This window comes from Carcharhinus amblyrhynchos, chromosome 7 (genome assembly GCF_965287045.1).
Source record: "Carcharhinus amblyrhynchos chromosome 7, sCarAmb.v2.hapA, whole genome shotgun sequence".
NCBI classification, from domain to species: domain Eukaryota; kingdom Metazoa; phylum Chordata; class Chondrichthyes; order Carcharhiniformes; family Carcharhinidae; genus Carcharhinus; species Carcharhinus amblyrhynchos.
Window position 1 is genome coordinate 85,661,391 of NC_137330.1, and position 27,327 is coordinate 85,688,717.

The following is a 27,327-nucleotide window of genomic DNA, read 5'->3' on the forward strand; positions in this document are numbered from 1 at the left end:
TTTGTTCTTTGCTCTTTGTAAAGTTTTTTCTGATGCCTGAGGTCACAATAGGCATGACATAAATAAAAGGGCTGGATTCTCCTCAAAAAATTCGAAGTGCTGAATTCGCGTAAAAACTGGAGGAACTCCTGCTCATTTTTTTTAGCGGGATTTTCAAAATGAATCTCCTGCACTCGAGCACTGCAATGTGCCCTAGCAAGAATCACATTGAAAATCCGGGACAGGGCCTATTCCCACTGGACAGGCCGGCAACATAGTGCTGAGTAGGCCATTGCGCTTGCGCCAATCTGTCATAGTGGAGATCGGTGCACGTGCAGTAGCCCCACACTGCCGGCATCCCGATCGCTGGCCAGCTCAGTCACCGACAGCCCTTCACCCTCCAATTGCTGGCCTCCCGGACATCTCCAGGCCAAGCCCAAACACCCGCTCCTTCCCCACCCCGACTGGCCCGACTCAATCACCCCGACCTCCCCACCTCGATGCCCGGCAGTCCCGACACTACCACCCACCCCCATTCCCCGATGGCCAGCCCCAATCTGCCCTTCCCTCCCTCAGCTATGGATCCCTATACAAAGTACCAGCCTGACCCCACCACCCCCACCAATTGCCCCCTGTGGCCCTGCTCCACTTGACTCTGCCTGATGCCCAGTGGGCAGTGCAAGGGTACCCCTTGGATATTGATACTTTGCCCCTTGGGCAGTGGCAGGGGGCCTGGCTGGCACTGCCATACTGGCAATGTCCAGGAGGCACCTCCTCTTACCACCAATCTCCTGGGGGGCCTCCTTGCAGCTTCACTCTAGTGGGGCTGGGCCACCAGCTACCTGTTAGTGGGGAGCTATTGCATACCTTGCTGGAGTGAACCACTCCTGGCGGGGGGAAGAGGCAAGCGGAGACTTTAGCCCCAGGCCCGCTAATGATTTTTAAATCGTGATTTAAACATTTTATTTAGCTCCTTGCCGAAAATCGGCATGGAGCTGATAATGCCAGGAATCCGGGCCCCAGAGATGGGCAGAGAATATCGCAGCAGGCTGTGAGAATCGCCCTCAAGTTCTTTGCATCTTTCACTGCATCCAAGTATAATTTCTCTAAATTCGTCTGTGTTCCAGCAACCACCAGCTTTTTACTTGTCGTATAAATGTTGATTTAATTTTCAGATAAACTGTTGCAGATTTTCTTGTTACAACTTGAATTTTCTGTATACTTGTATATTGAATTTTCTGGACACAGCACAGACTGGAATTTTGTTTAATTTTTTCATGGGATGTGAGCATAACTGAAAAAGCCAGCCTTTGTCAATCATTCCTAATTGCCCTTGAGAAAGTAGTGGTGATCATATGAAGAGTACACATATCATAATAGACCTCTCCCGAAGTTTGATCCATTCATTCAAATTGGCTGAAATTCAGTCGGGCTTTGTTATTTGCATGTGGTAACCTGTCTATTTTTCCTCCACGTAGTGTGTCCAGGTAATTCTATGTACTGAGGCACAGTAACAGGCAACTGTAACCCAGTAAATTCTCAGCCATTAAGAGATTAATACAGTAAATTTACAAACAACAATGAAATCGCAATAAGTCAAACTTGGATGACACAATATTCCAGTTATGTCAATGTCATCAACCATTCCCCTGGCAGAATAGCAAATTAAGAAGTCTGATAACACCAGGTTTAAGTCCAACCAATTTATTTGATAGTAAACTCACAAGCTTTCGTGGTTTGCCCCTTCGTCAGGTGAATGGAGAGTTCTGGCCTCAGACAGAGCATATAACAGCACACACAATTTACAGATTACTGATTAGAATGCAAGTCTTTACAACTAACCTGCTATTCAAGTCTTAAAGATGCCGACAATGTGAGTGGAAAGAGCATTAGGCATAGGTTAAAGGGATATGTATTGTCTCCAGACAGTGCAGTAAGTGAGGATCTGCAAACCCAGGCAAGTCATGGGGGTTACAGTGCGACATGAACCCATGATCCTGGTTGAGACCGTCCTCAAAACATTAGACAAGGGTCGTGGGAGGAGAGGGGGACTGGTGGTGTTGAGATGGTGGCGCGGGCTCGTTGGGCCGAAGGGCCTGTTTCCTGGGCTGTTTTTGTTCTTTGTTCTTTGTTCATGTGTGCGGAACTTGGCTATCAGTCTCTGCTCAGCGACTCTGCGCTGTTGTGTGTTATGAAAGCCACTTTGGAGAATGCTTACCCGTAAGCGTAACGCTTACCCAAGGCGTAGGCATTCTCCAAGACAGCCTTCACAACACATGACAGCGCAGAGTCGCTGAGCAGAGACCGATAGCCAAGTTCCGCACACATGAACAAAGAACAAAGACAGCCCAGGAAACAGGCCCTTTGGCCCAACGAGCCCGCGCCGCCATTTCAACACCACCAGTCCCCTTCTCCACCCACGACCCTTGTCTAATGTTTTGAGGATGGTCTCAACCAGGATCATGGGTTCATGTCGCACTGTAACCCCCATGACTTGCCTGGGTTTGCAAAACCTCACTTACTGTACTGTCTGGAGACAATACACATCCCTTTAAACTATGCCTAATGCTTTTTCCACTCACATTGTCGGCATCTTTAAGACTTGAATAGCAGGTTAGTTGTAAAGACTTGCATTCTAATCAGTAATCTGTAAATTGTGTGCGCTGTTATATGCTCTGTCTGAGGCCAGAACTCTCCATTCACCTGACGAAGGGGCAAACCCCGAAAGCTTGTGAGTTTACTATCAAATAAATTGGTTGGACTTAAACCTGGTGTTGTCAGACTTCTTACTGTGTTTACCCCAGTCCAACGTTGGCATATCCACATCAGAATAGCAAATCCCATAGACCAATCAGCATGAATGATAAGGCAACCCCGGATTATCTGACATGTCTAAGTTTATCACTTGGCCTCACTGACCAATCAGTTCAGAGTTAGATCACACATGAGCACAAAATCATGGGGTGTTGGGTGAGCTCCAACTGACATTGAGATCAGCTGCTATGGTGGGATTTAAATCCATGTCCACAATGCATTAGCCTGGCCCACTGGATTACGAGACTAGTGACACTACCACTTGGCTGCCATCTCTCTTCTATCTCAGCTGCCTACCCCAACATTGAAGAAACCCTATCAACATAGTTCAAGGCAGCCCAAGCAGAAAATTTTCCCACCTCCGGTCCAATCATGCAGGAAAGGGGAGTCATGTTGGCAAAGAAACTGGTCCACACGGAGTTCACCTGCAGTGATGGATGCACTGAAAACATGTTTGATTACATTGAAAACGCGATAGACTGTATAACACAGAAAAAGATTATGGAGGTTTCCAGAGCTAACTCCCAGCATTTTTCAATGCAAAACTGAAGGGCACAATCTTACCATCTATTCATGCCAGGCTCCTACTGCAGCAAAGTCAGAGAATTTGGCAGCTAGCCAAATCTCCACACTGTGCCAGGATGGGAAAATCCTGATGGTGTGAACAGTGGTAAGATTTCAGCCCCAGTTTTTTTTAGCAGTTTGGCCAATTGTAAGGTGTGAATAAAATGAGTAAAGACCTTTTCACAAATTTGCTATTTCACTGTGATGTCAATTGCCATGAGAATCTATTGGCTTCGACATAGACCAAATTTGTAGGCATATTGGGTTACAAAGAAAGGCATCATGCTATCACAAAACTCTGCTTAGCATGAATTTGGAGCTAGATCCACACTGATTTTTAGTGGTCATTTTTCATATGAAGTAATTGGTATGTACAATATTTAATTTTATCTAATGATGTAATTCCCACTGTTGAACTATGTGACGGGGAAGAGTGAATCTGTATTTTGCTGTCTCAGTGAGTGAGCTACCAGGTTTGAGGGCCGCTATGATATATGCAGGAATAAAGCTGAATTTCCTTACCTAATGATATTTTGGAAACTCATTGCAAAGAATAATCAAAAGTTTATTCCAAGAGATCAGAGGATAAGGAATTAAATTGCTGCTGGCTATGACTTCTTCCTGACTTCTTCAAACACGTTGACTCATATGCCTACTGCTGGTTGGCTCAATTCTCAGAAGGATTACCTTCAACACATGGTGGAGGACATGTTCCCATCGACACCAATGGGGTCAAGAGCTTCAGGTTTTTAGGCGTTCAGGTCACGAGAAACCTGTGCTGATTCTTCCATGCCAATGCTATAGTTAAGAAAGCCCACCAATGCCTCTACTTTCTCAGGAGACTAAGGAAATTTGACAAGTCCCTACAACTTTCATCAACTTCTAACAATGCACCATGGAAAGCATTCTTTCGGTTCTATCAGCTTGGTGTGGCTCCTGCACTGCGCAAGACCTCAAGAAACTACATGAATGAAGCCCAGTGCTCCATTCAATCTAGCCTCCCATCCACTGATTCTGTCTACACTTCCTGCTGCCTTGGAAAAGCAGCCAGCATAATTAAGGACCCCATGCACCCTGGATATTCTCTCTTCCACTTTCTTCTGTCAGGAAAAAGAAACAAAAGCCTGAAATCATGCACTCAAAAACAGCTTCTTCCCTGCTGCCAACTTCATTGAAAATAGCTTTGAAAATAAACTGCAAACAGCTGCTTTCTTTCTCAATCTCACTGCAGCTTAGAACACAGTCTGGCACACTGGTCTTCATGTCAAATCTCAAGAGTTCTCTCTCCATGGTTTACTGATGCTATCAAACTATTACTCTGAGATAGATAGTTCAGGCTGCACATGGGTATTAAGACAAGGAGGAAACAGTTCAATGGGAATCCCCAGGAATCTATTCTAGCCCCAGCCCTGTTCAATCTCTTTACCAATGATCAGCTGCTAATCCTGTCTTGGAAGTTTATCCATGATGATGATATCTGCTGTGCCTCTCAGGCTTGGACATTCTCTGAACTAGAGGCAATGCTCAACAACAATGTTGCAAAACTGACTAACTATTGCATAGTAGCAACTAAACATTCTCATATATATTCCACCTCTACAATGCCAACACCAAGAGGAAACTCAACATCTCCTTGAATGGAAAGAGACTAAATCATGAACAACATCCTGTTTACCTTTTGTTACTCTTGACCAAACACTGACATATAAAAAACAAATGAGCAAGAGAATAGCAAAAATCAAAACATCCTCAGCAAACTTGCTGGCTCTTCATGGGGTGCAGATGTTCAAACCTGAAGGACCTCAGCTCTTGCCATTGTCTACTTGACTGTAGAATTCTATGTACCAGGCTTGTCGATTACCATCTTAACACAACAATGTGTGTCATCTCAAGTACCCTCTGATCACCTCAAATCCCCTGTGTCCCAGTCCTGAGCAACATCCCATTGCCTCACTTAGGAGTGAGATCACAACTAGAAAGCTCATGGAGAAAGTTTACATCAAATCAAAGCATGTCGCCACACAAGGACCCTATGATTCCACCTGCTGCTTGCTCCCATCATGTCAGCCTATATGGCTAAGACCACTGTACCAAGCAGGAGAGGCTCTGTGGCAGCAGGAATTAAACCAGCTCTCCACCATGAAAAATCACTCCCTCGTCACAGATCCCCTAGCTTCAGTCAGCCACACCAACATTGGGCATTCTTTAACCGTGTCCACACTGGCAAACGCCTTTGTGCAGCAAATCAGCATAAGTGGGGGCTTGCAGAGAACCCGGACAACAGCTATGGTGCACCCCAATCAATGATTCAGATCATTGAAGACTGCCCCCTCAGCGGAGGGCTCAGAGAGAATGCCATTTAGCCACTGAGGGAGCTATTGCCCGGCCTGGTGATCATAAGAACATAAGAAATAGGAGCAGGAGTAGGCCATCTAGCCCTTCGAGCCTGCCCCCCATTCAATAAGATCATGGCTGATCTGTCGTGGCTCAGTTCCACTTTCCCGCCCTCTCCCCATAACCCTTAATCCCCTTGCTTATCAAAAACCCATCAACCCGTGTCTTAAAAATATTGAGCGAGGTAGCCTCCACCACCTCAACGGGCAGAGAATTCCAGAGATTCAGCACCCTTTGAGTGAAGAAGTTCCTCTTCAACTCCATTCTAAACCGCCCCCCCTTTATCTTGAGGCTGTGCCCCCTAGTCCTACTATCCTTTCTGAGCGGGAAGAGTCTCTCCACCTCTATCCTATCCATCCCATTCATCATCTTATACGTCTCAATGAGATCTCCCCTTATTCTTCTAAACTCTAACGAGTACAAACCTAGTTTATTCAGCCTCTCCTCATAGTTCAACCCCCTCAACTCCGGAATCAGCCTAGTAAACCTCCTCTGCACTCCCTCCAAGGCCAAAATATCCTTGTGTAAGTGCGGCAACCAAAACGGCACACAGTACTCCAGCTGCGGCCTCACCAATGCCCTATACAGCTGCAGCAAGACCTCCCTACTTTTATATTCAATCCCCCTTCTATGAAGGCCAGCATCCCATTCGCCTTCCTGACCACCTGCTGCACCTGCAGGCTGGGTTTTTGCGACTCATGCGCAAGGACCCCGAGGTCCCTCTGCACCGTCGCATGCTGCAGTTTTTCGCCACGTAAGTAATAATCCTTCCTACCATTATTCCTACCAAAGTGGACAACCTCACATTTGCCAACATTAAATTCCATTTGCCATTTCCTGGCCCATTCGCCCAGCCTATCGAGATCCTTCTGCAGACTCTCCACATCACTGCACATGATTAAAAAATATTAACAGGTTCTGATGCACATTATGCATGGTGGCACAGTGGTTAGCACTGCTGTCTCATAGTGCCAGGGTTCAATTCCAGCCCTGTGTGACTGTCTGTCTGGAGCCTGCTCGTTCTCCCCATGTCTGTGTGGGTTTTCTCCGGGTGCTCCAGTTTCCTCCCACAGTCCAACGATGTGCAGGTTTAGGCTGATTGGCCATGCTAAATTGCGCCTTAGTGTCAGGGGGAATTAGCAGGGTAAATACATGGGGTTAGGGCCTGAGTGGGATTGTTGCTGGTGCGGACTGCATGGGCTGAATAGTCTCTTCTGCACTTTGTGGATTCTATGATTCTAAAATGGAGAAAAAAGCAAAACCAATTTTTTGGATGGTTTACTTACTGGCTAATTTTATTTCTTCCTTTGTTCAGCCCAGCGCCGTCTGCAGATGAGGGAATATTTGCATAGTCAGCTTCAAGTCCACCACCTTTGGAATCTGACAGCAGCAAAGTATCAGAGGCTGCGACTATTTCTCCCCCATCCCCACCATCAGCAAATTGCAGGTCTTAATTGTCTGCCTCTCCTTCTGCTGTAAGCACATGTGTTAATAGATGCAAAAGCAAAACAATACATTGTGCATAATTTTCAACTTGTTGCCTGTGGATAAAACCGATATTGCAGATCAGATAGCCATGGTGGAAACTTGCCTAAGCTTCCTTTCCCAATGGCAAAGCTGGCTTTACATTCAAACATCCATAGAGCAGCTTGCACTGCAGCAGATAAACTTATTCTCCACGGAATTTATTATTTCATCACATTGCTGTGAATAGTAGCAGATATTGTCACAGTCAGTCAGGTGTTTGGCCTACTTCTCTTTGGCACTAAGCAGCACTGGAACGCAAGAGCAAACCAAAGTGAAAATTCTTCATAGACTTTTTTAAAAATTTGATTCAATTTATTATTGTCACGTATTAATATACAGTGAAAAGTAGTGTTTCTTGCACGCTATACAAACAAAGCATAACGTTCACAGAGAAGCAAAGGAGGGTGCAGAATGTAGTATTGCAGTCATAACTAGGATATACAGAAAGATCAACTTAGTCCAAGGTAGGTCCATTCAAAAGTCTGATGGCAGCAGGGAAGATCTGTTCTTGAATCAGTTGGTGACTTTTGTATTTTTTTCCCAACGGAAGAAAATGGAAGAGAATATGTCTGATGTGCTTGGGTTCTTGATTATGCTGGCTGCTTTTCCGAGACAATGGGAAGTGTAGGCAGAGTGAATGGATTGCCTGGTTTGTGTAATTTTTATAACTTTTTTCCCATTTTCCAGAAGCATTTGGTTCCATAGGTATTTGCTTGTTTCCAATAATTTATCCAAGTTTTCATTTTGCATGTGTCAGCTAGGGACAACATTTTAAAGACATAAAAACAATAATACAAAGTACATTTTTATAGTTCATAAACAAAACAAAATGTGGTTTAAAAAAATACTTACATAACATATACCATCTTTGTGATACTCGCCTTTTCTATCAATACCACGTTAGAAAGAAAAATTGGTTTACATGGTAGCTGAGAACAAAAGATTGGAGCTGAGATGCAATTTTCAGTGAGTGACATAGTTTCAGCATCTCACACAGCCCACTAGAACCACAACTAATATACTGGGCGAATGAGACTGAAACCACTGCAAGCAGCAAAAACGAAGAGTGGTGGAAAATTTCAAATGAACCTAAATAGGAAAGCCATATAGGTTTCCTAAAAGTATGTTACCTAAGTTATTTGCTTATCAAAATCTTGATCTGTTGAGCATCTCATATTAGACCTTTCACTAGTCGGGGGTGGGGGGAGGCGAGGATTTTATTTTTGTACGCTAGTGAATTCTTGTTAAAATCTTCTGTCTGTTAATGCTGTAGGAGAGTTGATTAAAATAGTGAGGTGTTGATTGGGTTAAAATAGATATTTAACTGCTAAACAGAGACAATTAAACCAATAATTTAACAAGTGGATCAAAATATTTATTCTGTGCCTTCAGAACACTCATTTATAGGCTGGTCACTTTCTACCTTGGTGCATTCGCCTGTCATCTGAGCTCTTGCTTCAAAATCTGTAGTCTTGTTTACACCAACTGTTGTGTAACAAATAGATTTGATATCAACTCATTTGAAAATTGCCCTTTGTTCTCATCATTTGCAAGGCTCTTAAAGAAAATAAACTAGGAATGTTAATCTTTACACTCCTAGATTGGATGATCTTGGCTTACTGCAGCTGAGTTGACAACACCACTCAACACCAGTTGATGAGTGTGTTAGAAATTATGCTTCCCCAACACCAGGTTTAAAGGCAGCAGAACTCATAAATCCAGCAGTTTGGCTTCCTGCAGCCTACCCACCTGCCCACACACCCCCAACCTGTCTGCATTTTTCTTGGAAATGAGGAGGCATCAGTCAACCTGCCTGTTGCCTTTTACCCACTCTCCTTTGCATTAACATCCATCCATATAATCAGCTTGAGTGGAGATAGTTCCAGACGGGTTAGAGTTTATAAACTGTGTTCAGGAAAATTTTCTAAATCAATATATATAGAGGTACCAACTAGAGAGGATGCAATATTAAACCTGCTATTAGGAAATGAGTTAGGACAAGTGACGGAAGTGTGTATGGGGGAACACTTTGGCTCCAGTAATCATAACGCCATTAGTTTCAACTTGATCATGGATAAGATAAATCTGGTCCTCAGGTTGAGATTCTAAACTGAAAAAAGGCCAAATTTGAAGAAGTGAGAAAGGATCTAAAAAGCATGGCTTGGGACAGGCTGTTGTCTGGCAAGGATGTGATTGGTGAGTGGGAGGCCTTCAAAGGAGAAATTTTGAGAGTGCAGAGTTTGTATGTTCCTGTCAGGATTAAAGGCAAAGTAAATAAGAATAAGGAACCTTGGTTCTCGAGGGATATTGGAACTCTGATAAAGAAGAAGAGAGAGATGTATGACATGTATAGGCAACAGGGAACAAATAAGATGCTTGAGGAGTATAAAAAGTGCAAGAAACTACTTAAGAAAGAAATCAGGAGGGCTAAAAGAAGACATGAGGTTGCTTTGGCAGTCAAGGTGAAGGATAATCCTAAGAGCTTCTACAGTTATATTAAGAGCAAAAGGACAGTAAGGGATAAAATTGGTCCTTTTGAAGATCAGAGGCTATGTATGGAGCCAAAAAAATGAGTGAGATATTAAATGGGTTTTTGGATCTGTATTTACTAAGGAAGCTGGCATGGAGCCTATGGAAATAAGGCAAACAAGTAGGGAGGTCATGGAACCTATACAGGTTAAAGGGGAGGAGGTGCTTGCTGTCGTGAGGCAAATCAGAGTAGCTAAGTCCCCAGAACCAGACAAGGTGTTCCCTCAGACCTTGAAGGAGATTAGTGTTGAAATTGCAGGGACCCTGGGCAGATATATTTAAAATGTCGGTATCCACGGGTGAGGTACCAGATGATTGGAAGATAGCTCATGTTGTTCCATTGTTTAAAAAAGGCTCAAAAAGTAATCCGGGAAATTATACCCCGGTAAATTTGATGTCAGTAGTAGGTAAATTATAGGAAGGAGTACTAAGAGATATGATTAAAGAGATAAGTGTTAAAAGGAGAAATTGAAGTATGAGAGAAAACTAGCAGATTAACAGATTGTGAAGCCTACAAATATAGAGAAAGGAGACAAATAGCCAAACTGTTTGTTGGTCCCTTAGAGGGTGAGACTGGAGAATTAATAATGGGAACCAAGACATTTTGAACAAGTATTTTGCATCAGCCTTCACAGCAGAAGACAAAAAAAGCATCCGAAGAATAGTAGAAAATTAAGAGGCAAAAGTAAGGAGGAATATAAAACAATCACAATCACTGGAGGAAAAGCATTGAGAAACTAATGTGATTAAAGGCTGCTAAGTTCCCTGCATCTGATGGCCTGCATCTTCGGGTATTAAAAGTGTGTGGCACAATGGTACAGTGGTTAGCACTGCTGCTTCACAGTGCCAGGGACCTGGGTTCGATTTCCAACTTTGGGTCAGTGTCAGTGCGGAGTTCGCACGTTGTCTGCGTGGGTTACTTCTGGGTGTTCCGGTTTCCTCCCACATTCTGAAAGACGTGCTGGTTATTTGCATTCACCTGAACAGGTGCCAGAAAGTGCTGACTAGGGGAATTTCACATTGCAGTGTTAATTCATTGCAGTGTTAATGTAAGCCTCACGTGTGACTAATAAATAAACTTTAAGTAGCTGCAGAGATAGTGGGTGCATTGGTTAGAATCTTCCAAATTTCCTTTGATTCAGAAAAAGTCCCAGGAGATTGGAAAATCACAAAAGTAGAACTTATATTCAAGAGAGTAAAACGGAAAGTAGAAAACTAACAGTTAGCCTAACATCTAAGTTTGGGAAAATGCTAGAATCTGTTTTTGAAGTGGTAGTAGCACATCATTGAAGAAATCATAATACAATCAGGCAGAGTCAACATGGTTTTGGGAAAAGGAAATCGTGTCTAACAAATTTGGCAGAGTTCTTTGAGGATATAAAACAATCACAAAGAACAGGATGGATAAAGAGATAGTGTCTCTGGATTTCCAAAAGACATTCAAGAAGTGTCACATAAAAGGTTACTGTACAAGATCATGTATTTGCAACTCATTCACCCTTGCACACATACAAAAGAGGTGGTTTGCACTCAGGTATTTTTGCAGATTCCAAAAATTTACTGTTCTACTTGAGACTTTCTAGATGGAAGCTTGAAACATTGCAGGCCTGATACTTCCTTTTAGGTTTATTGATGAAAAGAAGGGTGGTAGTTTTTAGTGACAGATACACAGTGGCTTACCACTTACAGCTGCAGTTTTCTGGCTTCATTGAATTTGGGGTACAGTTGAACATCTGTAGTAAAAATCTTGTTTGGTTCTTCAAATCAGTTGGTAAAAGCTGGCCTCAATTCTCTGCCTGCTGTTGGATTCTAGGCAGTGTCATTCCTTTACTGAGTCTTCTTATCTCCTAGACTGACTGATTTTGATTTTGATTTGATTCATTATTTTCACATGTATTAGCATACAGTGAACAGTATTGTTTCTTGCACGCCACACAGTCAAAGCATAATGTTCATAGAGAAGGAAACAAGAGAGAGTAGAACGTAGTTGTACAATCAGAGCTAGGGTGCAGAGAAAGATCAATTGAATGCAAGGTAGGCCCATTCAAAAGTCTGACAGCAGCCGGGAAGAAACTTCTTGAGTTGGTTGGTGTGTGTGACCTCAGGCATTTGCATCTTTTTTCTGACGGAAGAAGGTGGAAGAGAGAATGAGTCCTTAATTATGCTGGCTGCTTTACCAAGGCACCAGGAAGTATAGGCAGAGTCAATGGATGGGAGGCTGGTTGGTGTAATTGATTGGGCTACATTCACAACCTTTTTAGTTTCTTGCAGTCTTAGGCAGAGCAGGAGCCATACCAAGCTGTGATACAACCAGAAAGAAATCTTTCTATGGTGCATCTATAAAAGTTGATGAGAGTCGTAGCTGACATGCCAAATTTCCTTAGTCTTCTGAGAAAGTAGAGGTGTTGGTGGGCTTTCTTAACTATACTGTCAACATGGGGGGACCAGGACAGATTGTTGGTGATGTGGACACAAAAAACTTGAAGCTCTTGACCCTTTCTACTTTGTCCTGTGATGTAGACAGGGGCATGTTCTCCTTTACACTTCCTGAAGTCAGTGACAATCTCCTTCATTTTGTTGACATTGAGGGAGAGATTATTGTCGCCACACCAGTTCACCAGATTCTCTATCGCATTCCTGTAATCTGTCTTATCATTGTTTGAAATCTGACTGACTGAGGCTGCTCTCAGAATGTGTGTTAATAAATGTCTCTTATCACAACCTGCTTTCTGTCAGGTGACCAGAGCATCTGTTTCGACATTGTCCACGTAAATGGTTGCTGACAATTTGAGGATTGGCACACAGTAGTGTTTGAGATGAATCCATTTGCATTTCCTTGTGATAGAATGGGTTTCTTCTCACAGTGGTGTGTAGATTCCAGCATTGGACTGGGGTAAGCACAGTAAGAAGTCTCACAACACCAGGTTAAAGTCCAATTGGCTTATTAACCCGTTGAAGGGACCGTGCTCCGAAAGCTTGTGGTTTCTCCTACCAAATGAACTATTGGGCTTTAACGTGGTGTTGTAAGACTTTTTGCTGTTTCTTCTCGCACCCATTCTGTGAATTCCTTTCCACAACAAGGAAGCCTGTAGGCCCATTGTGCAAAAGGCTTCAGCAGTTGTTTTGCCAATGGCAGCCATTAAATCCACAGAAAATGCCTGTTGAATTCTAACACATACTGGGTCAAAGTCCTAGAGGATTGTTAGCATTTTAATGTCCCGGCCAGAAAACAGGCTGACTTCCAGCTGTGCATATTGGCAGAAATGGAAAGAGCTCCCCTGACCTCTCAACTGCATTTTGTTTCAAAGCAAATTATCTCATTCTATTTTTAAAAGTAAAGTGTCCATTTTTCATAAATCTATGAGTATAACTGCAAACCAGTTCTGACGAAGGGCCAGCCAGACTCAAAACGTTGGCTCTATTCTCTCTCCACAGATGCTGTCAGGCCTGCTGAGATTTTCCAGTATTTTCTCTTTTTGTTTCACATTCAGCATACATTATATTTTGCTTTTATATTAATATACCTGTGTGGGTGTGACATCTGATGCATTAGCACAAATAAAGGATTGGCTAACTAACAGGAAACACTGCGTTAGGGAAATGTATCACTTTCAGGTTGGCAAAAGGTGATGAGAGGAGTGCTGCAGGGATCAGCGCTGCAGCCGCAACTATTTATAATCCATATTAATGACTTGGATGAATGAGCTGCCTGTGTCAAAGCCAAATTTGCTGATGATTCAAAATTAGATAGGAAGAGTTGAGCAGCACAGTGGTTAGCACTGCTGCCTCACAGTGCCAAGGACCTGGGTTCAATCCGGCCTTGAGCCACTGTCTGTGTGGAGTCTGCATATTTTCCTTGTGTCTGCGTGGGTTTCCTCCGGATGTTCCAGTTTGTTCCCATAGTTGAAAGATATGCTTTTAGGTTGATTGGCCATGCTAAATTACCCCTTCACGTCAGGGAGATTGGGAGGGTAAGTATATGGGGTTATGGAGATAGGATCTGGGTGGGATTGTAGTTGGTGCAGGCTTGATGAGTCTAAGGGCACTGAAATGTGTCCTTATCAATGTGGTTGACTGTCAAGTGCTCTTCTGACTGCTGATTCCATGACGATTCTATGAAAACAACTTGTTAGGAGGATGCAAAAGCCAGATTTAGCACAGTGGCAAACACTTTGCAAACCGTTAAAAATGATGGGAGGGACCCAGATCCAGAGGTCCAGTCCACATTTCTGGTAGATCCCATTTTAGCCGAGAGGGATGAGGAGCCTGTCTCATACATGAGGAATATCTTATCACAGTAGGGCCATTTGAATTCAGTGCTGCTCAGACCCCATTTTTGCAGCAGGTAGGGCCTCAAACCACAGTGTGAGGGTTACAAATGTTTACAGTAGATGAAAGAAATGGAGGTTGAGAGGGAGTGGTTTGGTGGTCGTGGTGTAATGGCAATATCGCTGGACTAGTCCCAAGGTAAAGCGCTGGGGACATGAATTCAAATCCCCCCAAAGCAACTGATGGAATTAAAATCAATTATAAACCTGGGATTAAAAGCTCATTTAATGGCGACCATGAAACCATCGTTGTGCAGTAAAAATCCATTTGGTTCACTAACGTCCTTTAGGAAATTTGCTGTCCTGACCTGGTCTGCCCTACATGTGACTTCAGACCCACAGTCAAGAACCATTAAAATATCCTAGCAAGCCACTCAGCTTGTATCCACTGCTACAAACCAGGTGGACTGGTCGGCATCAATCTAAGCTTTGAACTGGGGATAATTGGGTAATATGGAAATGCAGTGGGAATTGATGGCTAATATAGATATATACACTGAATTTTAAATTTCAAGTTCTCAGGGAGCAGAATTAAGTGCTGTATGTCTGTCAGTGGCTTCTTAACCCCACCCATAAACTCATCTATGGTATTTACCTCAACTACTCCTTGCAGTGGTCAGTTCCATATTCTTACCACTCTTTGCTTAATTAAGTTTCTCCTATGTTGCTTATGGGCTTTACTAGTGACTGTTTTACACTTTTAACCTCTAATTTTGGATGTTTCGTGAGGTTGCTCAGTTTACAGCGACTGAAAGGCAGTACCTCAAGTGAAAAAGGAATGACAAAAATAATGAAAATCTATTCATATGGCAAGAGGTATAAAATATCAAGGTTGAGTTGCAATTCTAAATCAATATAAATTTTTAGTAAACCACAATTCTGGAGTATTGTGTTCTCTTTTAGGCTCTAAAGTAGGAGTGGATGTTGAGACAATAGAAAGGGTACAGCGTATATTTACAGGTTGCTACCTGGTGTGAGGAAATGCACGTACTTAGAAAGATTGGGGTGCTCGACAGACTGGAGGGACTGATTGTGGACAAGTCCCCAGGACCGGATGGAATGCATCCGAGGGTTCTGAAAGAAATGGAGGAGGTGATAGTGGATGCCTTAGTGGTTATTTTCCAAACGTCGCTGGATTCCGGGGAAGTGCCGGAAGATTGGAAAACGGCTAATGTTACGCCGTTGTTTGAGAAGGGTGCCAGGCAAAAGGCAGGGAATTATAGGCCGGTTAGTTTAACGTCTGTTGTAGGTAAAATGTTAGAATCCGTCATCAAGGAGGAAATAGCGAGGCATCTTGAGGGGAATTGCTTGATAGAGCAGACGCAGCATGGTTTCGTTAAGGGGAAGTCGTGTCTGACAAATTTATTGGAGTTCTATGAGGATGTGTCTAGGGCGGTGGATAGAGGAGAGCCGGTGGATGTGGTCTTTCTTGATTTTCAGAAGGCGTTTGACAAGGTACCTCACAAGAGGTTATTGCAGAAGGTAAGGGGGCATGGAGTTGGGGGTAGGGTGTTAGCGTGGATAGAGGATTGGTTGTCAAATAGGAGGCAGAGAGTGGGGGTTAAGGGGTGCTATTCGGATTGGCGGTTGGTGACTAGTGGAGTGCCCCAGGGGTCGGTGCTCGGGCCTCAGCTATTTACCATTTATATAGATGATCTGGAGGAGGGAACTGAGTGTATGGTGTTGAAATTTGCTGATGACAGCAAGATTGGTGGAACGGCAAATTGCGCGGAGGGTGTGGAGAGTCTGCAGAAGGATCTAGATAGGCTGGGCGAATGGGCAAGGAACTGGCAAATGGAATTTAATGTTGGCAAGTGCGAGGTGGTCCACTTTGGTAGGAATAATGGTAGGAAGGACTATTACTTACGTGGCGAAAAACTGCAGCAGGCGACGGTGCAGAGGGACCTCGGGGTCCTTGTGCATGAGTCGCAAAAACCCAGCCTGCAGGTGCAGCAGGTGGTCAGGAAGGCAAATGGGATGCTGGCCTTCATAGCGAGGGGGATTGAATATAAAAGTAGGGAGGTCTTGCTGCGGCTGTATAGGGCATTGGTGAGGCCGCAGCTGGAGTACTGTGTGCAGTTTTGGGCGCCACACTTACGCAAGGATATTTTGGCCTTGGAGGGAGTGCAGAGGAGGTTTACTAGGCTGATTCCGGAGTTGAGGGGGTTGAGCTATGAGGAGAGGCTGAATAAACTAGGCTTGTACTCGTTGGAGTTTAGAAGAATGAGGGGAGATCTCATTGAGACGTATAAGATGATGGATAGGATAGAGGTGGAGAGACTCTTCCCGCTCAGAAAGGACAGTAGGACTAGGGGGCACAGTCTCAAGATAAAGGGGGGGCGGTTTAGAACGGAGTTGAGGAGGAACTTCTTCACTCAAAGGGTGCTGAATCTCTGGAATTCTCTGCCCGTTGAGGTGGTGGAGGCTGCCTCGCTAAATATTTTTAAGATGTGGGTTGATGGGTTTTTGATAAGCGAGGGGATTAAGGGTTATGGGGAGAGGGCAGGAATGTGGAACTGAGCCACGACAGATCAGCCATGATCTTATTGAATGGCGGGGCAGGCTCGAAGGGCTAGATGGCCTACTCCTGCTCCTATTTCTTATGTTCTTATTTCTTATGTTCTTATTTTCGTTAGAATGGAGGCGATTACAGGGTGGGAGAGGTTTTTTTCAAACATGGGCAATTGGGACTAACTGGGAGGGCACCATTGTTGGTATGGACTGGTTGGGCCGAAGGGCCTGTTTCAATGCTGTATTGCTCAATGACTCTATGAACTGTCAAGAAGGAAGGTAGAAAGAATCAAATGGATCTCCTTGTTGGGCATCCCATAACAGAGTAAGATGAAATATTACAAATTTGGAGAAACCTTTTTATACAAAGGGTTATGAGGTTATAGATTGCATGACTACAGTTGCTGATTAAAGCAGGGATCATATCAACATATAAGAATAGATGAGGTAGGAGGCCAAAGGACAGGAAACACGCAAACACGCGGCACTTGGACTTCTGCCTGATTTATGTGAAAGGTAAACATCAAAGTAGATTGTTTTTTCTATATTGTTAATTCTTGCAAAATTATGTCTGGCATATTTCGTTTGTTTTCCTGCTGAATATATTCTTACAGTGCTGATTTTTGTTTCTTTTTCTCTTAGGAATTCCCTGCGGAAACACATCGTCTGCCCCGGGCAATGTGCATTTTCTGTCAATCGATCTGCAGAACATTGTACACTGGGATCTGGCCGAAGAGAAAGGATGCAGGATACTGTTTGCTGTGCAGTATAAAGTGTAATTGATCTTCTTATTATCTCTTGCTACATTGCTGCTGAGATTTTGATCACATTCTGTCGCTGCCAAATGAAAACAAGCCTAACAACAAGAGAATGTTAATTAACACATAACCTTTCTGCTTCAGCCCATTTTTGGGCCAGTTTTAGCATCTCTTCTCAGCAGAGTTGTGAGAAGAGTTAATGCCCACCCCCCTCCGTTCCCCACTCCTCCCCTTGCCCCACACACACACACACACACACACATACACACACACATTATTCAGTGGCAAATACCAAAACTAGGAGCTATAAATACAAAATGGTTACTAATAAATCCAGTGGGGAATTTTGGAGAAACTTCTTTGACCAGACAGTGGTTAGAATGTGGAACTCACTGCCACAGGGAGTATTTGAGGTGAAGAGCAGAGGTGCATTTAAGGGAAGCTACTTAAACACATCAGAGAGAAAGGAATAGAAGGCTTTGCTGTTGGGGTTAGTTGGAGAGTGATGGATGAATGATCCAGGGAGCATAAACAATGGCATGGAGCAGTTGAAACAGACGTGTTATTTCCATGCCGTATATCGGTGTAACTGGGGAGAATGTTCCCACACAGCTATTCAAAGGTTGATTACAAAAAGTTCCAGCAAGTGCTCCATAAGAAGAACAATTTCTGATAAAATATTAGGTAGTAATAGTTCAAAATCATTCTTTTTTTTTTACAAATTCACGGTTTTGGCATCTAGACCAGTGATGGAAAATGCAATACATTTTGCAAAGTAAGCTTCCTCAATTCTTGCCAACAATATGCTTTGATTCAGTTCTTGGTGATAATGAAGGTGCTTACTTTCATTATCACGATTCCAATATGACCATTTCCCATATTAAATGTCAGTCCAGATCATTCCCCAGAGGGTTGTACCCAGGCAGTACCCCAAATGATGCACCAGGGAAGCCCTTGGCAGTCTCCTGAATTTCCTGCACAGGAATTGCTTGGATAAATTCAACTTCTGTTGGGCAATTACCCTGCATGTGGAACCCTCTGAAAGTCCACTTTAAAGTTGGAGACTTCTGATGGTTCTGAATTACTTAGCAGATCAGTCCCCAGGATTAAATCAGTTGTAACTTCTAAATAACTATACTATTAACAAACTATCCCCCTGCCTGACCACCCAACTACTCCCTAACCCCGATCCCCTGTCTACCCTCCTGATTCCCCAACATCTAACACTGAGGGTGGCACAGTGGTTAGCATTGCTGCCTCACAACGCCAGGGACCCGGGTTGAATTCCTGACTTGGGTCACTGTCTGTCTGCAGTCTGCACATTCTCTCCATGTCTATTTCCTCTGGGTGTTCCAGTTCCCTCCCACAGTCTGAAAGACATGCTGTTTAAGTACATTGGCCATGTTAAATTTTCCTCAGTGTACCCAAACAGGTGCCAGAGTATGGCGAAAAGGGGATTTTCACAGTTCATTGCAGTATTAAAGTAGGCCTACTAATAAATAAACTTTAAAACTTAAAAAAAATCCAAGGGGCCCCCAGACCCCACCCCCCGCCAACCTGTGGGAAGCCCCAATTGCGTCCCCTTCACTGCAGCGGGATCGGGTTGCTAGCCCCCCTAAAGTGAGGAGCTATTGTAAACCCCGTTGAACTGAAATTCTCCTAGTGGGGGGAAATGCTAGGGGGCCTGGAGATTTCAACCCTCCTGTCTCCCGATTCTCTAATCACTAAAACCCCCACAGCCCCCAACCTTATCTATTCCCTCATCCACTTACCCCAGCTTGTTAAAGTGGCTGAGACACTTAAATTTACAAACATACGGAAGCTACCGCCTTAGAAAGGGAATGCGGCATGGCTTTTTCCAGTTCTACACTACCAGGCAGGTCTCCAAATGCAGCAATATATATCTCTCAGCAACTCCGGGTAAGAAGTCCGAGTGAGAAACATGGAACTCCATTTTAAGATAAGGAAATAGGAGCAAAATGGCAATCCAACAGTGATTGTTACTGCACGGGAGATTTGGCCCACCCTTGTAGTTTCCATTTCTATCTATCAAGTTATCAAATTGTGAGTTCTTTAACTAACTTTGTGTTCTCTGTGTAAGTGGCTGAGTCTCTTCAGACTCAATTTGCATTGGCAGATTATTGAGAAACAACAAAGAGAGGAGACAGTCAGAATTTATTTTACAATCACGGAAAGCCTTTCTGCTTTGTGCTGTGATTTAAAAAGGTTGCAAGAACGTCTAGAGGAATGAGAGATATTTTAACCCAGCTACACATGAGACTGAATTCAGTCAAAGGGTGTAACAGTCAAAGGGTGATCGGGATGGGGGGTGTGCAGGAGATCGGGGCAGGCTGGGTGGAAGGGTGGGTCAGGTCTGGCCCAAGAACGTTCGGGGGGCCAGCAATCAGGCTGTGGGGGAGTGAGAGGGCTGGCATTGCGGGAATCGCAAGTGCTGGCCCAGTGATTGAGCTGGCCAGCAATCTTGATGCATGTAGACAGTGGCCACTGTGCATGCACCGATCTTGGCTCTGATAGATTGGCGCATGTGCAGTGGCACACTAGGTGCTATGTTGCCAGCTTCCTAGGCCCCTCCCCCAATTTCTGGAGTGAATGACACTGATCCACTCAGCAGTGCACAGAGTGTATTGAACTCCCATTGAAAAAACCCGCATAATTTACTCCAGTTTTCACAAAAATTCAACATTTAGAATTTTTTGGGGGAGAATTCCCCTATGATTGTTTATTGTGGTCCACTTATAGTAAGCATTTTTCACTATACCACACAATGGCCATTTCAACAACTGGATAATTTGTAATAAAAACAGAAAGTGCTGGATAAATTCAGTAGCTCTGGCAGCGCCTGTGGAGGAAAAAAGATAATTAATGCTTTGAGTCAATGTGACCCTTCTTCAGAACTAAGAGGTAAAATGTGATGAATGATGTAGTTGGGGGTAGGTGGGGGAGGGGGCAGAATACACAGGGAAAGGTCGGAGTGAAAGAGAGATTGACCAAGGTGTCATAAGACAAAGGAGGGTGTTAATGGTTCCATAAGGACTGAAGAGTGATAATAGTGGCAAAATGTGTTAATAGCGAAACAAAGGTCCACTCTCAGTGGGAGCAGAACTGAACAAAAGGGAGAGGTGGCCATTTGGGGAAGAGGTGGGGTTGTGTTGGGACATTCCAAGGTGCCAAGGGAATCTAAAAACAAAAAAGGGTGGGTTGGGTGGGAGTTCAAGATGGTGGAATGTAAAGTTTATTTATTAGTCACAAGTAGACTTATATTAACACTGCAATGAAGTTACTGTGAAAATCCCCTGATCACCACACTCCAGCTCCCGCTCGGGCACACTGAAGGAGAATTTAGCATGGCCAATGCAGCTAATACAGCACAAATTTCAGACTGTGGGAGGAAACTGGAGCACCCGGGGGAATCTCATGTAGGCATAGGGAGAACATGCAGCCTTTGCACAGACAGTGACCAGAGCCAGGAATCAAACCTGGGCCCCTGGCATTGTGAGGGAACAGTGCTAACCACTGTGCCATCTTGCTGCCATGTGGACAACCAGCTAGGTGTGCATTGGAATAATCTCTCCACAGATGCTGCCAGACCTGATGAATTTATCCAATATTTTCTGTTTTTATTTCAGATTTCCAACATCAAAATTATTTTGCTTTTATTACTAGATAACTTATAGAACATAGAACATAGAACACTACAGTACAAACAGGCCCTTCGGCCCACAAGTTGCGCCGATCATATCCATACCTACCAGGCCTATCTATAACTCTCAATCCCATTAAATCCCAAGTACTCATCCAGAAGTCTCTTAAAAGACCCCAGCGAGTTTGCCTCTACCACCACCGATGGCAGCCGATTCCACTCACTCACCTCTGAGTGAAAAACATACCCCTGATATCTCCTCTGTACCTGCTCCCCAGCACCTTAAACCTGTGTCCTCTCGTAGCGACCATTTCAGCCCTGGGAAGTAGCCTCTGAGAATCCACCCTATCTATACCTCTCAACATTTTATAAACCTCTATCAGGTCACCTCTCAATCTTTGTCTCTCCAGGGAGAAGAGACCTAGCTCCCTCAACCTATCCTCATAAGACATGCCTCCCAATCCAGGCAACATCCTTGTAAATCCTCTCTGCACCCTCTCAGTAGCTTCCACATCCTTCCTGTAGTGAGGTGACCAGAACTGCGCACAGTACTCCAAGTGGGGTCTGACAAGGGTCTTATGAAGTTGCAGCATTACCTCCCAACTCCTAAATTCAGTCCCTCGATTACTGAAGGCTAGCACACTATACACTTTCTTGACCACATCCTCCACCTGCGAGGCCGATTTAAGAGTCCTATGGACCCAGACCCCAAGGTCCTTCTGCACCTGTACACTGCCAAGAGTCCAACCCTTGATATTGTACTTCTTCATCCCATTGGACCTGCCAAAATGGACCACTACACATTTATCCACACTGAAGTCCATCTGCCACTTTTCCGCCCAGTCTTGCATCCTATCTATGTCTCGCTATTATTATTATATTGAGTTGCCTTCAGCTATTCCATTTATCCATTAATGCATCTCTGAATCCCATGTATTTTAACATCAAATGGACGAGGAAGTCACTAGAAAACAGTGACATTCAGAATTAGCTACTTTAATTATATCGCCACTTTTTAATTTTGCACTTAGAAAGTGTTAAATCTGGAAACGTGGCTGCAGTGGAAATGGTTTTTGTGCTAGTTTGAGAGATGCTACTGCACTGCGTGAGGTTTTATGTGAAAAGATATGAAAAGGTAAACCACATGTTCGCAGGTGCAGTTTCTCATCAGATTTTTATCTTTGAGTAACCTCATGTCACAGGCTGAGGCTGCTTGTGTAGCAAATGTCCTACTTTGCATCAATTTATAGTTAAGGTGTTTTTTCACCTTTGCAACAATTTGCTTTTGTAGTTGAATTATCCCTCCTGAAGCAATCCATTCAATTGTTCTAGAACAATTTCTTAGTATCCCAAACAATACATTTTGCACACTTGAACTTTTGGACTAATGACACGCAACCTATTGAATATACAGTATTATAATTAAGAATATTTCATAAAAGAAAGTGTGTTATCGATTTAAATCCACTGTCAAAGAAAATAATTAATCTGCTTCTGAAAAAAATCTGTTTCTACACTTACCTATTCCAATGCACGTCTGGCTGTCTGTCTACATTCTACTGTTTCATCCCTAAATTCTACTACCTGTGGTTACATCAAGTCCAGTTTATTTAGCAACCCTGTGCTCTGTGACCTGCATTGAGTTCCAGTTAAACATTGCCCTGATTTTATAATCCTCATTCTTGTTTTAAAGTCCCTCCACGGTCTTTTCCCTTTTTGTCTCTACAATCTCCTCCAGGCTGACAACTCTCTGACACATCGGCATTCATCTAATTCTGGCCTCTTAAACTTCTCAACTTTACTTGCTGTATGTTTGGGTGGTCATGCCTTCAGCAGCCAGGCTGCAACGCCTGGACGTGATTTCCTAAACTGCCTCTTTACCTTTCTCTCCTCCCATCGCAATAAAGGCTCTACAAAAATTCAAGATGTAGTTGTTTTAAATATGGTTGGAGGGTTTGCGGACTCAAAAATATCGAATCACATGGGATGACATAATTTCACCGAAATATTTTTGAATTCATGGACATAGCGTTGAAGTGAAGTCAACTTCAATTTGAAAGAAAATATAATACAGACAGTAGAGTTAAAATTAATAAAGATTTGTCTATTGTGACAAAATGAAAAGTAGAGGACGGCGCAATAAATCTACTTAGTTTAATTTATTGAAGGTACATTTGTGCTATAATTCCAATGTATATTGACAGGTCATGAGATATACGCCAGAATTCTCTAACCTTGCCCATAGCTGGGATTCTCCAGTCCCACTGCAGTGAATGCGAATTTGGCTGAGTGCCAAATTCTCCATTCTCGCCGGCAGCAGAGAATTCTGGCCACAATCTATGCTTCATTTATGGTATTGACTGGCTCGTTCAGAGCCTCATTGCTCACAAAAGCTACTTATTGGACTTAAATCTTGTCACACAGTTTCTGGACACTGCATAGTGTACTTGAGATCACAAGTGATTTTCCATGGCGAATTCATTTAATTTTGTCTTATAATACTATACAATACGAATCCTGCATTGTTTTTTTCTTAAATGAGTCCAGTGTTTTGGCTCCGCACAGTCTTTCATCTGTTATTCAGATCTTTCCCTCCAATCATATTTTTAAAAAGTGAATAGAACATTTTGGACAACTTATGAGGAATTACTTCCTGATGTATGTCCTGAATTTGCTTTTCGCAACCATTCACTTATAACATCTTCCCATACTGTCCTCATGTCTCTGATCAACTGGTTTTTGCTCTTTAATCTTTTAAGTCTCCTATATATCTCCCAGAGACATCATAATGAAGAATCCCAATATGTGAAGTTGTTCTTCTTAGTTCTTCACTCTGACACTGAGTATCAAGTTCATTACCCACCTCTGAGGCTTGGATGCCTCCCTTTCTTTTAATTCATTCGTGCGGATGTTGCTGGCTAGCCAGCATTTATTGCCAATCTCTGGTTGCCTTTGGAGGGCAATTGAGAGTCAACCACATTGCTGTGGCACTGGTGTCACGTGTGGCCAGACCAGGTAAGGATAGGAGATTTCCTTCCCTAAAGGACATTAGTGAACCAGATGGGTTTTTCCAACAATTGACAATGGTTTCATCAGTCATCAGTAGATTCCTAATTCCAGATTTTTTTTATTGAATTCAAATTCCACCATCTGCTGTGGTGGAATTCAAACCCAGGTCCCCAGAACATTAGCTGAGTTTCTGGATTAGTAGTCTAGTGATAGTACCACTAGGCCCATCGCGATCCCTGCTATATAACTGAGATCAACTGTAGTTGAATTCCAGGTGCAACTGAGCACGACAGCACTCTTCAACCTCTACACGGTCTCTGGAAATTTGAACGGAACTGAATTTTCCACTAATTAGGAATGTTACTTATATTGATTATTACTGCTCACACTAGTTTGGGTTGATAAGTGGCAATTGGCATTCATGCCACACAAATGGCAGGCAATGACCATCTCCAAAAAGAGAACATCTAAACATGGGTGAGATGGATGAGATCCTAAATGAATACTTCTCATCAGTATTTACTGTTGAGGAAAGCATGGCTGTTATGGAACTTGGGGAAATAAATAGCGATGTCTTGAAGGTACATATTACAGAAAAGGAGGTGCTGGAAGTCTTAAAGCACATCAAAATAGATAAATCCCTGGGACCTGATGAAGTGTATCCCAGGATATTGTGGGAAGCTAGGGAGAAAATTGCAGGTCCCCTGGCAGAGGTATTTGAATCACCAGTAGTCACAGGTGAGGTGCCTGAAGATTGGAGGGTGGCAAATGTTGCCTTTGTTTGAAAAAGGCTGCAGGGAAAAGCCTGGGAACTACAGGCCAGTGACCCTCACATCTGTAGTGGGTAAGTTGTTGGAAGGTATTTTGAGAGACAGGATCTACAGACATTTAAAGATGCAAGGACTGATTAGGGACAGTCGGCATGGTTTTGTGAGTGGAAAATCATGTCTTACAAACGTGATTGAGTTTTTTGAAGGGGTAGCCAAGAAGGTAGATGAAGGCAATGCAGTTGATGTTGTCTACATGGACTTTAGCAAGACCTTTGACAAGGTACCACATAGTAGATTGTTGTAAAAGGTTAAATCTCACGGGATCAAGGGTGAGATAGTTAAATGAATACAAAATTGGCTTGACGGCAGAAGTCAAATGATTGTAGAGAGTTGTGACCAGTGGTGTGCCTTAGGGATCAGTGCTGGGTCCACTGTTATTTGTCATTTATATTAATGATTTGGCTGAGAATATAGGGGGCATGGTTAGTAAGTTTGCAGATGACACCAAGATTGGTGGCATAGTGGACAGTGAAAAAGGTTATCTTGAATTGCAACAGGATCTTGATCAATTGAGCCGGTGGGCTGACGAATGGCAGATGGAGTTTAATTTACATAAATAGGAGATGATGTATTTTGGTAGATTGAACCACAGCAGGACTTACCTAGTTAATGGTAAGGCATTGGGGGGAGCTACAGAGCATAAATTTTTAGGGGTACAGGTACATAACTTCTTGAAAGTGGAGTCACAGATGAACAGAGTGGTGAAAAAGACATTCAGCATGCTTGGTTTCATTGAATACAGAAATTGGGATATCTTGTTGAAGTTGTACAAGACATTGGTAAGGCCATACTTGGAATACTGTGTACAGTTCTGGTCGCTCTATTATAGAAAGGATATTATTAAACTAGAAAGAGTGCAGAAAAGATTCACTAGGATGCTACCGGGACTTGATGGTTTGAGTTATAGAGAGGCTGGTTAGACTGGGACTTTTTTCTCTGGAGCGTAGAAGGCTGAGGGGGTGATCTTATAGCGGTCTATAAAATATTAGATAGTCAATATTTTTTCCCAAAGGTATGGGAATCTAAAACTAGAGGGCATAGATTTAAGATGAGACAGGAGAAATACAGAAGTGTCCACAGGGACAATTTTTTTCACACAAAGGTGGTGAGTGTCTGGAACAAGCTGCCAGAGGTAGCAGTTAAGGCGGATACAATTTTGTCTTTCAAAAAACATTTAGACAGTTACATGGATAAGATGGATCTAGAGGGATATGGGCCAAATGCAGGCAATTAGTACGAGCTTAGGGGTTTAAAAAAAAGGCAGCATGGACAAGTTGGGCCGAAGGGCCTGTTTCCATGCTGTAAACCTCTATGACTCTACCTCCCTTTGCCATTCAAAGACATTACGATCACGAAATCCCCCACAATCAAAATCCTGGGGGTTACCATTGACCAGAAACTGAAACAGATCAGCCAGATAAATACTATGGCTATAAGAGCAGGTAGGAGGCAGGGAATTTTGCTGTGAGTAACTCACCTCCTGACTCTCCAAAGTCTGTCCACCATTTACCAGGCACAAGTCAAAAGCATAATGAAATACACTCCACATGCCTGGGGAGTGCATGTGCAACAACGCTCGAGGAGCTCAACAGCACCCACCTAGGGCAAGTTCAATCAGCACCTGATCCTCCTCCTAAAGGTTAATTCTCTCCACAACTGAAGTACACTGGCCTCTGTAGGAACCATATACAGGTTGCATTGCAACAACTCATCAAGCCTCCTTTAACAGCTCCTTTCAAACCCACAATCCCATCGAGAGGACAAGGACAGCAGATGCTTGGGAACACCACTAACTGGAAGTTCCCCTCTATACTATACATCATCCTGACTGGGAACTTTATCGCTGTTCCTTCACCATCATTGGTCCAAATCCTGGAACTTCCTCCCTAACAGTGCTGTGGATTGCAGCAATTCAAGAAGGCAGCTCACCACTGTAAGTTATGGATGGGCAACAAACACTGGCTTTGCTGACAGTACTCACATTCCATGAAAGAATTTTTAAAAAATCTCTTTGAACAAATTAAACAAGAAGTCAAATAATATCCCCGAGGTATCATCAATCTTGCCAGGTAGGTTACATCTTATCAAGAGAGCGATCTTTTAAAATTAAATTTTAATTCAACTTTGGAATTTTAAGGATTGTAGTTAAAGGTCCACAGTGCATTTGATATAATTATCACTATTGTTTATAACCTTGGATTAATCACAATGCTAAGTTCATGTAATTAGCACAATTTCCTCTTTTGTTGCTGAAGTATTCAACCTGCTTCCTAAACTATTTCATGATTTTTATTTCATGATTACAGTGTAAACCACTTAATGGAAAGACCCACATGGTGACAATTGTTCCTGTTATCCAAGTGTCTTATGAAGCAAACATTGTAAAATATATGTCGAACGAATAAATATTCTTCCCCAACGAA

The 27,327-nt window shown here is 43.2% G+C and overlaps 1 protein-coding gene across 1 annotated transcript in view; it reads left to right on the top strand.

The window, feature by feature from the left end:
• The window catches only part of LOC145345097 (uncharacterized), a 53,867-nt gene that overhangs the window by 16,304 nt on the left and 10,236 nt on the right, over window positions 1-27,327 (top strand). Inside the window, exon 2 of the mRNA XM_080192699.1 lies at window positions 17,289-17,421. Coding sequence (XP_080048825.1) covers window positions 17,289-17,421 — 133 coding nt within the window. The remainder of the gene's footprint in view (window positions 1-17,288; window positions 17,422-27,327) is intronic.